We start from the raw sequence: 13,938 nt of genomic DNA, 5'->3' as shown, positions 1-13,938 counted from the left end.
TGATCATGGACATACGTTTATTATAACAGAAGAATGAGGCAAATTCACATCCACAATGTCTTTAGCACAATTATCTGAGGGCAGACAGCGTTCATTTTTAGTACATGACGCTGCTTTCCCCTGTGGAGCTGTGGGTAGAGAACACAAACAAAAAGCATTTAGAGTTTAAAAGATCGCAAAGTGTGATAATAGTCATTCGGACTTTTAATTTTCATGTTCTTACCATGAGCGAAGAGGCTGACAGTATTTTTTTCTCATGCTGCTGCGTCAGAGGCAGACACCAGTGGCCCTGCAAAATGTAGAAAACATGAAAAATAATGTGAATTAAAAAAAAAAACCCAAAAAAAACAGGAATGCTGGCAGAGGAGCATCTTCTCTTCCCAAGTGATCATTGTGCTCATTCCTGTGCAGCTGTGTGAGGCTGAGGGACGCACTCACACAGTCATGAAGAAGAAATGAGTCGAGGCTTTTGCATGGTGTCTGACTGTATCCACCACTGAACAGCTGGAACAGAATTCGGCCATGCCTCAGAGGTAACCTTCTTAATGCTGGGAATAACACTTTGGTGCGTGCAAACATACCGTCAGGCCTTTCTTCACGGTCCGGGTGCCAGTCGTAGAAACCTTGTTTCACTGGGCCTGTGTGTCGACGAGCTGCACGACTGAGCCGCCACACTTCTCCATGAATACATATTTCGACAGATGCTGGAACAACAAAAGCACAGTGGAGTCTATGAGAGCTGCAGTATTCTCATATCTACATTAATCAGATCAGAGTGCTCATGTTTAAGATGTATTCACTCTGACTTAAGAAGGAGGCATATATTCAGCACTCTTATCCTGTTGGTGAGTCAGTGTGTGAAGACCTTCATTTAGCATGGTGTCTGACTGCGTTTACTATTTCAAGAGTAATGCAGAATTCAGCCATGCATTCAAACACGTTATTATCATCAAGTATGACTTACCTCTCCATGTTTCAGGATCAATAATGCCGACTTCAGATGACGTATCCGCACTGTGAATCAGTGCTCTGCAAGAAAGACATCACGTCCACATTATCTTACACGTGCAAGTTTTAAGCCCATAAACACAATGCTACTCTTTGACAACACTAGAATATTGGTGTTATGGCGAAAACTGAACATTAAACTAAGATTTAACTAACCTTTTTCAACAGGCTTACATGTGATATGCACCATGTGCGCCACATGCTTTCCACGTCAGGTCCTGATGTTGACAAATTCATTGACATTGACAAATTCAACGCGCTGCGGTCTACCGTCTTCAACCTAGAGTGTTAGCATGGCTAACTAGCTATCTTCTTGGTTTCCGCTTCCGTTTACTTCTTCTTCGTCTCCTTCTACAATTATGCGCCACTTGAAAACAGTTCGTGCAAGTTACTGCCACCTTCTGGACTAAGGTATGCACTGCAAGACATAGAAAATCATTCTTTGAAGGGTACCAGTTTACTTTTAGGTCGGTTTTTAAAAGTTAAACAAACTTAGTAAACCATCGAAAAAATAGCTTCCCGCTGGTAATAATAATCAACTCAATAACTCTAAAACCAGAGTAGCCTACTATTTAAACCTGTATACCAAAATCTTTTCCTCTCCCAGTCCCACCATCAGAGTTGATTACTCCAATATGAGCTATTATATAACTAAACTTCATAACATTTTTTTAATTTTTGCCAAGTTTTTGTGGATTGTTTGCTCTCTATATAGAGTGATCACCCTGCATTCTTTTTGTGTTTCTTAAAATTCATTAATAATACAAGTCAAACATGTATTACCACCTCCACAACAATAAAACTGATCTAAATACTGCAATATTGCAACTCATCCAGAAAAAAAAACCATAATTTCCTGTCCGTGTTGAAATCATAGACTGAATCAAAGGATGGTAAGCTGCCATTGTCTGTCCATTGGATGCATGTTCCACACTCAAACAGCATGTGAGCGTAATTATTTTAGAAATAGGCTACATTATATTATACAAATACATTTCCTCAATAGTTAATCATTTGATCGCTGTTCATCACTGCTTAGTTTTGACATTTTTTAGATGAAAACTTGAACTCGAAAACAAAAGACAAGTTCTTGGACAGGTAGTCTGGGATCATGGGAGCTGTTTTCATTGGTCAAAACCAACATTTTGCTGAAAATCCACCTAACCTGAAAAGCTAATGTGTTTTTGTTATTAACATTACTTTTAGTTGTATTTGCCAACTTCGTCTCTCAGTCTCTTTTGTGATCACGTGGTGTTTCAAGTACGGAAAACTACTGAAACATGTTAGCATAAAGTAGCCGTTAGCTGAGCGTTGGTGTCGTCATGGAACAGAGCCAACGGGTAGTGGGCGGTCCCTCACCGGCTTGCCGCTGATTGGTCGAGCACTCAGCGCTTCCTTTCCTCATCCGTGAGCTCACTGAGGGGTCGGCTAATGCTGAAGCTGGTAGTGCCTTATCAACGCTGCCCTTACCAGTAAGTACCAGAGTTCAACTTGTACGTTTTCAACATTTTCCCCCCAAGACGTTAGCTTCATCTCGAGGATTGACTAGTTTCCAGTAGCCGACAGCTGAATAGAGGTTGTGTGGAGCGAAGTGAACCCCTCCAGGTAGGTAACATCCCCTCGACTCCGATGCTAATGGTTACTCGTTTCCTCAGACTGACATTTTTGTGGCAGCTTGCCTCAGAGAGCTGCTGTTACGTTAAACGAGCAGAAGTGGCTGGTTTGGATGGGATTGCATCGTCCTCACGTTTGTTTTGGGGCTTGCTCGCCATCCCGGGTCCTCTGCTGTGTGCCTGGGGTGACGCAATATGGGCAGAGGGTGTCCATAATGGCCAGTCATATGGTTTATGTAGGCAGACTTTATGTAACGCATTTTTTCCTCAAACGACCGGCCGCGGGTATGTGTTCATTTGAGATGAGCTCCGCTGATGCAGAAACGTTTGCACACAGGTATTTCAGTCAATGGATGTATTTGCTGCTCCACTGCATAGAAGACATCCACTGCAGACAGGGCTTAGGCAAACAATGCAATCAGGCAGCTGCTGGACAAAATCACAGACCTCAGACCTGATATCTGTCACACCAGATTGAAAGAGCTGCAGTTGTTATTGAGTGTCTCATACTGTGTGTTTTTCTGTTTTTTTCCAGCACAATGGCAACACTCTCACAGACAAAGGAGCTCTTCCGGAGAGCCGAAGCTGTCTGTTTTGATGTGGACAGCACAGTCATCAAAGAGGAAGGCATAGACGAGCTTGCCAAGTTCTGTGGTGTGGGGGATGCAGTCACTGAAATGTATGTAAAAGTTAACATCACATGAAAGCACGTGCAGAAAAGTACATGTTGCTATATGATGCCATCTTTTACTCCTTCTCATTCCAGGACTCGCAAAGCTATGGGTGGCTCCATGACTTTTAAGTCAGCCCTGACTGAGCGTCTTTCCATTATCCGATGTTCCAGAGAACAAGTGAACAAACTGATAACAGACCACCCACCTCAGCTCACTCCAGGCATCAGGTGAGTGTGTGTGACCTTTCCAGCTTATTTGAGAAATGCCAGTCATTCAGTGGACCCTCTGAGTGAGGGTGTTCCACTTAGTACAGACATATCAGTGTGCACAGGAGACTCAGTGTCCATAAAATCATCATTTAAACTGACTACTTATGGTTAACAACCTTAATGTTCAAATAGCCATAACACTTGTTGATTGTTGAGGCTATTTAAGAACATGAAAAAGAACACATGGTGGAATAGTTTAGTGGAAGTATATACGCCTTCTTAATAAGACGTGAGACTAATATGCTATGCCTGCATTTATCAGTTCAGGTTTTCCTGCTCCTTTGTGTATATGCACACATTTATTAACTTGTATCAACTTGTAAATGTATGTGTGCATGGCTTATGTGCCAAACCGCTCAACTGTGGCTGACACGAGGCCCATTGTTCCACATACTGCATTAACTACTTCCTGTTACACCAAAATGTACGCAGATGCTGCATCCATGTAATTTGAGTGCTGATAAATGGCCGTTAATCTTTCTCCAGGGAGCTCGTGGACCGTCTGCACCAGCGCAACATAAAGGTGTTTCTCATCTCAGGTGGCTTCCGCTGCATTGTTGAACATGTGGCCACTCAGCTAAACATACCTCTGCATCATGTCTACGCCAACCGACTCAAGTTCTACTTCAATGGTACGAGTGTTTGACACTTTTCTTGTGTCTGTATCAAATCTCCTCCTTCATCTGAAGAGGCACAACGCTCCTGTCAGCTTGTCGTAAAGCATCATTCTGCATCTCTAAATCGTGTGTTTTCCAGGAGAGTATGCTGGTTTTGATGAGAGTCAGCCCACAGCCGAGAGTGGCGGGAAAGGAAAGGTCATCAGCATGCTGAAGGAGCAGTACGGCTTCAAGACTGTGGTGATGATTGGAGATGGAGCCACTGATCTCGAGGCCTGCCCTCCTGCTGTACGTGTTCACACTGTCTTTAAACTCTCACCAGTTTTCAGCTTCATGTGCACATTTGAAAGCCACGTTTATCGGAGCTATACTGCAATTGAAATATCATCTTTTTAACCTCCAGAGTGCTTTCATTGGATTCGGAGGGAATGTCGTCAGGCCGCAGGTGAAGGAGCGGTCTTTGTGGTACGTGACAAGTTTCGGGGAGCTGCTAAAGGAGCTGGAGAAGATTTAAAGATGCTAAACGAGCACTGTTACTAATTTTAACATTTTATATTTGCACCCAAGGGTGTGCCTCTTTATGGTTTTATCCAGCGCACAGGTTTCCTTCGACTCCTCGTAGATTTTTATAATGAATGAATGAATATGTTTACACTAGAGCCCAGTCTTACCTTCATGGGGACGTTGCCCTGTTGATTTTTATACTAGAAGATACTAAAAAAATAACCAAACCCTGTCTATGTGGAGATACAGGAAATTATTTTAGATGTTTTTGCACTTTTTGCATCAAAACCTTTTAGGTAAGCTAGTACAACACCTGCATATTATGGCATGTGCAATGAGCAAAAGAAATGTTTTAATTCTGTATGGAGACCAAGAATGGTGACCAGACATGTCAATGAGTGTGTAACTTCAGTCCTGTAGAGAACACCAGCATTAAATATAAGAACATGCTGCCAAAGATGTTGTTTCAACTGCTTTAATCTGTGTCTCGTCCTTCCCTCTACACTGTCCCCGACGAACCGGGGAACAAAAAGACAAGATAAACATGCTTCCTTTACAATAAAATCTGATATTACAATACGCAGCAGCACGACTGCCCACTTCGAGCCAGATTCACTCAGCCACTGCTGGATGACTCCTGTTTTCAGAGTTCATCATACATGATAGTTATGCCCCCTTTAAAAGACGTTGGATAAAAACTGTTTTTTAAAACCAGGCATGCTGTTCTTCACAAGAAAAGAGTAGAAGCCATAATTACAAACACAGCACCATGAAACATCAACATTACCATGACAGGGAACCAAGGAACATCCAGTAACAGCAACTAAAAGGAGTGGTTTGCAAAACTTGATTTAGAATAGAAAATTATGAGGTTTGCACTTTACACTGTGTCACACTATCGTTTTCATGAAGACGGAGGCTTTCTCTCGCTTCACTCAGCAAAAGCATGACTTACATCAAAACGCCTCTTATTAGCACACTTCAAACATGTATTCCAAATTCACATTAAATAAATAAATAGCTACTGCATCGTACAGTGAGCTTCAGCAGTACTGTTCCCCCCATCTGTCTTAACATGTACACACTGCACAGCTGCTCGTCTTTTCAAGTAACTTTGGTTGGTTCTAAACTGAGAGGTGGACTCTCCTTATGGACCAGTTTTAATGTGGCACCAGACGTTGGACATAACGACCATCATGAGGTTTAAATTGGCCGAATTAACTCACCCTGCTGCACAACCCCCTCCCCCCCAAAAAAGAAGTGTGTCATCGTGGCTTGGACTATTTTAATTTTAGATACACGGTAAACATGGTTACCTCCTCTGTCCTCCTGACATCTTGGAGTGAGAAAGCAAACACAAGAACAGAGAAGGGATGATCGGCAGCACTGACAGGATAGTTGAAACCATGAAAGTGATGCTCTGGATGGATGTAACATTCGAAAGGGTGCCACTTGATTTCAGCCTCCGGCTCGCGTCTCCTTTCACTGCAGCGGGGAAGCCTTCGTGGGGATCATGATCCTGGAATCCATATGCTGAATGAGAGGAACTGGAGAAAAGGTGAAAGATGTTGAGCTGATTCAGTGTGTCCTCATAGTTTAAAGTCCTTTTGATATTGATCAGGCTCAGCGAGCTCTAAAAGCGACGCTCGATATGTTTTTGCTCAAGACAAATGTGGAAAGATTTTGTTTTCAGACGCACAACTCTGAGCTTTCATCGACACTTTAGAAAATGACTTTTTTCTTTGCTCACCCGTGTAATAAACCACCTCATCCCAGCCCTCCTGCTGCCAGGCGCCATTCCTTGTGTCTTCTCTAGACTGAAGGTCTTTGTAAGCTGAAGGTGACAAACAGACATATTTACAACAATACAGAACAAAGACAAGCAGCAAATCCTCACATTTTAGGAGCTGGAAGCAGCTAACTGACTTCAACACAATCACTTAGCAGAACTATTTGTTCAGAAACAACTACATGGCGTCACTGTCAGCGTGTCGTTTTGCAAAAAGCTGGTATTTGATCGTACCCCAGAGGTGATGAACCATATAGAGGTTGCCGATCTGTGAGAAAAACCCTCCCACAGCCTCTCTGTTGTGCTGGCGGTATCCAATGGCCCTGGCCCTGCACACAAGAACAACTTCAGTCACATGGCAGCCAAAAAACACCAAGGGCTTCATCTGACATAGCACGAGTGGGCCCGCGCGTTAGATAACTGGCCAGACTTCAAACAAGGATTGAGACATCATCTCGAAATTTTTCCTGGACTGTTTTTCATTTGCACAACTGGATTTAGACTTTTTTTCTTAACGTGAGCTGCACAACACCAGTCTTCCACAGCTGGAGATTATCCACTGCAGCGTCCCATCCAACCATAAGATGTGACATCATTTCTTACTGTATACATGTTTATGATTCTTAACACCGGCCAAGTCCGCGTGAGACGAACCGACGGGTGAGAGGAAAATGTTTTAAATCCATCATGTTTCCCCCAAAACGAACATGTACTTATTCAGATCATAATCACTGTCTGGATACGAAACCTTCATGTAACTTGAAGAAGATGCTTAAGCCTCGATTACACAAATTGTATTGAAATTGACTTAAATTGCTTTGCTGGCATAATTTGCATGACTTAGAGGTTTGTTCAAATACAGGCTGGTTAAAGGAAGCAGAAATGCACACATAAGAAAAAAAAAAATAGCAGCTTTAGGGAAAGTGTCCTTGTCCATGTGCGATCTTTTCATCAAGTGTTTTTTCTTTCTTATGATAGTTTCAATGTTTGCTTATTACAACCCTGATTCCAAAAACGGTTGGCCGCTGTGTAAAACATAAATAAATCATGATCATGATTGGGTATGAAAGGGGCATCCTGGAAAGGCTCAGTCGTTCATGAGCAAGGATGGAGTGAGGTTCACCACTTTGTGAACACATGATTGGATAAAGGATATTACTACATGAGCTCAGGAACACTTTGTAAAACTGTTACAAACAAACAAATGACTGCATTCTGATTTTATTTATGTTTTAAACAGCGTCCCAGCTTCGGCCTTGTTGGAGGAACAGAAATGTGACGCCACAGAGCGGACACATGGATGACAGTCAGGTGTTTTACGTCATATTCACACGTGACATCATGCACATGACAGTTAGGAATGACCACAAACGCACATGTCGACGATCACACGCAGCAGAGTTACCTTGCAAAAGTTGCAAAACAACTTGCCGCAAAAAAACTGGTTCGCCAAGTACACAGACCAACACAAATCTACTTCTGGGCAATCAAAGTACAAAAAAAAAAGACTGTGGTGTGTGCAGAAAGCTCAGGTCTTCGTTTAAATCAATTACAATCAACTACGTTGCACAAACTGATAAACGTTGACCTGCTTGCTGCCTCAGATCCAGCAGAGGCTCTTTCCAGGCTCATTATACACACATTTGTAGTATGCATAACATTCCTCTTTGAATGTGAATCTTGGCTTGAGAGCATGACAGTACGGCTTCAAAATAGTGCCTCTCTGTGGAATAGCTCTTATTAATGACAGCTTGATGAGGAAGGTTTCATGTAGTGCAACCGATCTGTAACTACAGTTCAGTGAATCAAATGAATCCAGGCTGCCTTACCAGTAATTACCCCACTCGATCATGGTTCCTGGCTGGAAGAAAGAAAACACAATATTCTTTATTACCATTAAACATATATAATTCAGAGTTTTCAAAACTACAGATTGGTATCACACTTTCTTCCTCTTTCCAGACTAAACACACGGACAAAAATGAACGGTAAAGACATAAAGCAGGTGTTTTGTCACTGTGAAGATAAGCTGCAATAACAGCTACACCCGATGGCTTCTTCAATCACTCTCTGGTGCTTAAGACAACAAACGCCCTACTGTCTCTATGATGTTATCTCAGTCTGTGATGAGGGATAATAGCTTGCATACATCACATGTCACAGGAAGCGCTGATCTGGAGACAGTTTTTCCTGTCAGATTAGAAAAAAACAACTTAATCTGCAGGAACTAGAGTGATGTGCACGGAGCATTACGTAGGACTAAGACTGCTTTCAATTTAACCATTGATCCAGGTTACAATCATGTGCTGCTGCACTGCCAATGTGATCTATGAGTTCATAAGTAGAAATAATGATGATTGTTCGAGCACTGCTCTCATCCTGAATGCTGATGACACTGGGTCATTGCATGTCTTACAGTAGTTTTGTGAGGGCGGAGGTACTTCTGAGGTCAAACAAGCAAAGCATGTGACTGGGAGATCATCAGTTTAAACAGGAAAACGTGAGCAGGGAAAAGTGAAAGAGTAACGCTGCTCCTTTCTGCTGTGAAGGAGACGTGTGGCTCCTAGTTGTGAATAAATGGGTGTCAGTCAACCCGTCCAAAAAAAACAGAACGTACTTTTTATCCCATGATTAAAAAGCTGGTTCTATATTAAACAACAGGCTCTGCCGGTTCTGCTGTTCAGCGTTATGATTCCCTTACAGTCAACAGGGCTGAAGTCCCGTCCTCCAGACTAACCAACACAAAGCTTCTTTGCTCAAAACCAATCAAGCTTATAATACAATAAATCATCAAAACAGAAAATAAAACTCAAGTTGAAGTTCTTTGATAATTTACTTAACAAAAATTAAAAAAAATAAAAGGAATTTATTTCTACACAACATTTTGATGTGGTTATGTTTCCTGATTTAAATGTGTCACACATGATTCATTCGAGGACCATCGGAAATGTTGAAATCTGCAGATAATCTCTGTTTCTACAGTTTCTGACTTGGATAAATGGTGTAATTTTGGTGATTTTTTTAAAGAAAACATTTCAAACCTGCCTGTGGGTTGTGGGGTTCAGAGTGCTGAAAGGTTTTTTGGGGGGAGTTTGAGGGGTATTGTATGCTGTACAGACTGTGAAGCCCATTAAGGCATTTCTTGTGATTTTGAACTATATAAATAAGATAAACATAAAAAGAAAGAGCGATTAATTCAATATCAGCAGTTACACCCATTTGAGTTTGATAAATGTTTGGATTGCTGGTGATGCTGATTATGTTTGGCGCTGAGCAGAGGTACGGGCCACTTCAGACATTATGGGCTGGGCTCACACTTTCAAACTCACTCAATCACAGACATCAACAGCACTACTAATGACTCTCTGGTCTTCACTCACCCTGAGCTGGTAGGACCTGAGCTCATAGATGTTGGGGCCCTCTCGGGGTACGGGCTCGTTCCAGAAGCTGAACTCCAGCAGGAGCTGGTTTCTGCGAGACATCAGCATCTTACCCCGCTCCTTCCTGTACGCTGTGAAGTCCTGCCAATGGACAGACACCAATCAATAAGCTTTACATCGACCGATGGCTGCACTCTGTTGTTAGCACATTACTACAGCATTAAGCAGGGGTGATACAAATGAGATGTGTCTGAAGGAGTCTTTACCTGGTTCTGCTTGAGCTTGTTCATCACCTCTGTCAGAGCTGGGTATCCTCCTCTGTAACGCCACAGATGAACTGGGACCAGAGGAGAAAAACACATAATGGACCACAGAACAGTCAGGATCATTAAAGAGTATGATATTAAAAAATCTTCCAGTCTTCAGACTCCGATGTAATCTTTGACCTAACCAGTCATGAACTATGTACACAATTGTGAAAATGCCCTATTTTTCCAACAGACTTTAAGAAGTGAAGAAATTAAATCCTTATAATTGAAAATCTAAACTAGAAAGACAACATAAATCATTAGTCTGTCCAGGTTATATTAGACGAATAGTTAATAATTCATAGCAATGAATTATTTTTCATGTTTATCTGACTTAATGGATGAGTCTGTTTGTTCAAGTGCTATCAAGTCATTAATTCAGTATTGCATGGTACCCAACAACAATTAAGGCAACAATTTATGCAGTTGTATACTGAGCTTGTGTTTGTGGTGTAAAGGCTTACAGTATGGTATGCTAGCATGAGTGTGGATATGCAGTATAACAAGCCTACTGATTTGCAAACTGTGCAGAGCATGTAGGACAGATATACGTTACACCGCAGATGTCTGTGTGTTGATATTAGTAATCCTACCAGCCTGGTCTTGTTCTCCATACCAGGTATTCCAGGTGCCCACCAGCTCACAGGGGTAGTACTTATCAGCATGGATAGAGGGCAAAACATCCTCACTGCGGTGAATGAGAAACACACACGTGAACCAAATAATCTGAAATACAAAAAGTCCAAATGGCAATCACATGTTTTGTGGTCGCATGTCTTCTCTCTAAAGTTGCAAGTCCCAAATTAGTCTCTGACTACAAGTAGGTTCCTGTTGCTCCAGCAGCCTCCAGTCATCTTAGCTATGAGCAAAATTGGTCTATGAAGGACTGAAGTCACGCCAGGTCGTCAATCATCTCACAGGAATAGACTGTGCAGAATTCTTCACAGCACAACAGTGTACTAGGTTGTCCCGACCTCACGTTCCTACTACTGCAGTTCCTGCTTCTACTTAAGTACAAGCTAATAATGGCGTGCAGCTTAGACAATAATATGAAAAGACACTCACCAGAGTTTATTGTAGGAATCCAGGCACTCTGGCTTGACATTATGGACTGAAAAGAGAGTCAGGCTTAAAAACAATCTCATTTTTACTTTAGGAGAAATGGTTCAGAGCTGCAACAATTCCTAGATTCACTGATTAGATTTATTAAATTAATTGGCAACTACTCTAATAATCGATTAATTGGCACGAGTAAAAAAAAAAAAAAAGTCAAAATTTTCTGATTCCAGCTTCTAAAATATGAACATGTTAGTAGTTTCTTTACATCTCTATGATAGTAAATTGAAAATCTCTGGGTTTTAGACAAAACAAGACATTTGACGACATCATCTTCGGCAAATTTTCACCAAGCTACAAATCTATAAATCAAGACGACAATGAGAATGATCATTGCAGCCCTGAAATGGTTTATGGATTACGACAGTGGTCGACTTACACTGGATTTTGTACAGGTTACTTTCCTCATTTTTGGTCAGTAGGTTGGAGTGTGCATCTTTCCTGGGATCAACTTTCCTCACAAACAGTGACTTAAACCAGCTGTCCTCCCTGTTTCTGCTGCTGGACGTTGCAACCCCCCTGTAAACACAGAGAAATTAGCATTATTGGACGACCAGTGTAAAACTATGCCAAGCCTGGCTTCCTGGTTTGATGTCTGTGATGTCTGATTAGGTTCAGACTCATTTTTGTGTTTTCATGTGAGCTGACATGTGCGATGCACTGATAGAAGATAAAGAAACACTTATAATATCACAGATTTACAGCAGTTGCTGTAAGGTCAAAAGACAGGCTGGGTTGACATGTCAGTACCTCCACTGCATATACACTGCAGTAATAGTGTATGTCCTACAATACAATGCAGCAGGTCACAGTATGTAACAGTGCACGGCTCACTCATCATTAATACACGCTATTTGTATGACTTAAGTAGATGCATTAAATTTCACAATAAAGTACCAAATTGACCTTGACCATTTGAGACGCTGAAGAACAAAAGATGACAGAAACTCGTACTCTTTCACCTTCACCAGCAAACACAAGCAGCTTTAGTCTTAAATGTCAAGGAGCAAAAAATTTTAACGACCTAGCTTTCACATTAAGTTCAAGCTGAAGGCCACCGGGGACTGGCTAGCAGTTAACGGGCTAGCTTGCCCAAGCTCATCGTCGTGCAGAAACGTACTGAAATAAATGACATAGCAGCGAACTACAGACACTACAGACCTGACTACTAGACATGTACACTGACGGCTGCCTCACCTGGTCCACACGACGAGCTGTCCGGCGGACTGGGCCCTGCTTTTAGCCCGACCCAGGCCAGCGCTGACTCTGTGAAGGACTCCAGTCGCCATCTTCGACTGTGCTGACAGGGCAACCGTTGTTACCACCTCTGACCAGCAGGTGGCAGCGCGCTCATCTGAAGCCCAGGTCACAGTCACCTATGGACCAAAGATGAAGAACATACAGACATACAGAGAGCAGAGGACATGTAAGCACGATGACATATGAACATGTATCAGGTAGAGATTCAACAGTATGATATTGTGGTTCTATGTAAGAAAAAAAACCCCATGCATTAATACAATGAATAAGAGACTGTGAGTGAGGTATGTACTTCTCACAGGCCTTTTTCATAGCAGACATTTTGACTTTTCAAAAAAGCACAGGTGTTGTGTTCAATGCAAACTAGTATCCTGGTTAAGATTTGCACATGTAAAAATGAAGTCCTAGTCTGAGAAAGCAGCTTTGGGAAACCAAAATCTGCTACCTAAAGTACAAAAGCTAAGATACTGTGGCACATTAACACCTCATCCAGATTTCTGAACATGTTTCTGAACTTTCTTTGTTAATACTGGACATAGTCATGAGAAATCAAGACAGGATCAGAAGCCTGGATACTGCTATTATCATATATACAGAGATATGAATAACCTGGATTTTCCTGTTCCAAGTAAATATCAATGAACATGATCAAAACCAGGAAAAGACTCAACACCAGGATACAAGTATGTGTAAACTCACTCAGTGAGCCAGCATACACAGTACCAGACTCCTGAAACTGAAGCAGATACATGGTATTCAGCCATCATTGACTTTATTGTTTACATCTGTGCTTCTCCTTCTGTAACATGTTAAGATATCCTCCATGAAAGGGTCTCTACAATCTGGAAGAAGAATCTGACTTACCATCCTAGAATGTCACAACAAAACTACATCCAGACAAATATCTCTTGGGGTTTGTTTTGTTTTTGGAGGTATGATAAGTGTCTGCATACAAAAGACAGGGTTTTTGTTGAGGCATCTCATGTCATAATTGAAAAGATTGTTGAGAATAATGTGAAGATTTACAATGAATTGATATGTGAGACTGTTTGTAGTAGTACAAAATGTAGACATCCACAATGTAGTATATCAGTGGTGGAAGAGGAACTCAGATGTTTTACTTAACTAAAAGGAGAGATATCTCTCTGTACAAATACTCTGTTTTAAGTGAAAGTCCTACATTCAAGATTTCACTTAAGTAAAAGTATGAAATTATTACCAGCAAAAAGTATTTTAAGTATTACAGTCAATCATATTAATGGAATATTATATACTGTTGGATAGTTTAATCTATAGGTGAGCTTCTCCGCTTCACTGAAGCACTTTGAGTATCACAATATTTACCTCTGCAATGCAGTGAAGTAGAAGTATAAAGTTACATAAAATCAAAAGGTACCTGA

General features: G+C 41.5%; 2 protein-coding genes, 1 long non-coding RNA gene and 2 other non-coding genes across 8 annotated transcripts; 1 reads left to right on the top strand and 4 right to left on the bottom strand.

Moving 5' to 3' along the window:
• Position 1: 1 nt before the first annotated feature.
• Positions 2–1,319, bottom strand: LOC139336895 (uncharacterized). Its single transcript, XR_011602504.1, has 3 exons — positions 1,165–1,319; positions 965–1,029; positions 2–704 (listed from the first exon to the last, which is right to left on the bottom strand). It is a non-coding gene; the product is annotated as an uncharacterized lncRNA (long non-coding RNA).
• LOC139336981 (small nucleolar RNA SNORA15) lies at positions 390–526 on the bottom strand. The gene has a single exon (XR_011602511.1). It is a non-coding gene; the product is annotated as a small nucleolar RNA SNORA15 (small nucleolar RNA).
• Positions 818–929, bottom strand: LOC139336980 (small nucleolar RNA SNORA15). Its single transcript, XR_011602509.1, has one exon. It is a non-coding gene; the product is annotated as a small nucleolar RNA SNORA15 (small nucleolar RNA).
• A 1,079-nt stretch (positions 1,320–2,398) lies between the features above and the next one.
• On the top strand, positions 2,399–5,142 carry psph (phosphoserine phosphatase). Of its 4 annotated transcripts, none has more exons than XM_070970088.1 (6): positions 2,399–2,480; positions 3,157–3,300; positions 3,388–3,522; positions 4,051–4,196; positions 4,321–4,469; positions 4,585–5,142. In XM_070970088.1, exons 1-6 carry the CDS (start codon positions 2,440–2,442, stop codon positions 4,693–4,695), a joined length of 726 nt encoding a protein of 241 aa, XP_070826189.1. In that variant the 5' UTR covers positions 2,399–2,439; the 3' UTR covers positions 4,696–5,142. The 4 variants fall into 4 exon arrangements, with proteins under 4 accessions (XP_070826189.1, XP_070826191.1, XP_070826190.1 ...); XM_070970090.1 differs by having other exon boundaries at positions 2,427–2,613; XM_070970089.1 differs by lacking the exon at positions 2,399–2,480 and adding an exon at positions 2,513–2,617.
• Positions 5,143–5,144: 2 nt separating this feature from the next.
• Positions 5,145–12,628, bottom strand: LOC139336154 (protein NipSnap homolog 2-like). Its single transcript, XM_070970091.1, has 10 exons — positions 12,476–12,628; positions 11,658–11,797; positions 11,228–11,273; positions 10,756–10,850; positions 10,121–10,191; positions 9,855–9,995; positions 8,304–8,335; positions 6,709–6,803; positions 6,436–6,519; positions 5,145–6,232 (listed from the first exon to the last, which is right to left on the bottom strand). The coding sequence occupies exons 1-10, from the start codon at positions 12,565–12,567 to the stop codon at positions 6,168–6,170; spliced, it is 861 nt and encodes a 286-aa protein (XP_070826192.1). The 5' UTR covers positions 12,568–12,628; the 3' UTR covers positions 5,145–6,167.
• Between the last annotated feature and the right edge of the window lie 1,310 nt (positions 12,629–13,938).

Source organism: Chaetodon trifascialis, chromosome 9 (assembly GCF_039877785.1).
Source record: "Chaetodon trifascialis isolate fChaTrf1 chromosome 9, fChaTrf1.hap1, whole genome shotgun sequence".
NCBI classification, from domain to species: Eukaryota; Metazoa; Chordata; class Actinopteri; order Chaetodontiformes; family Chaetodontidae; genus Chaetodon; species Chaetodon trifascialis.
The sequence above is the reverse complement of the archived record's forward strand: the minus strand, read 5'-3'. Positions and strand labels throughout refer to the sequence as shown.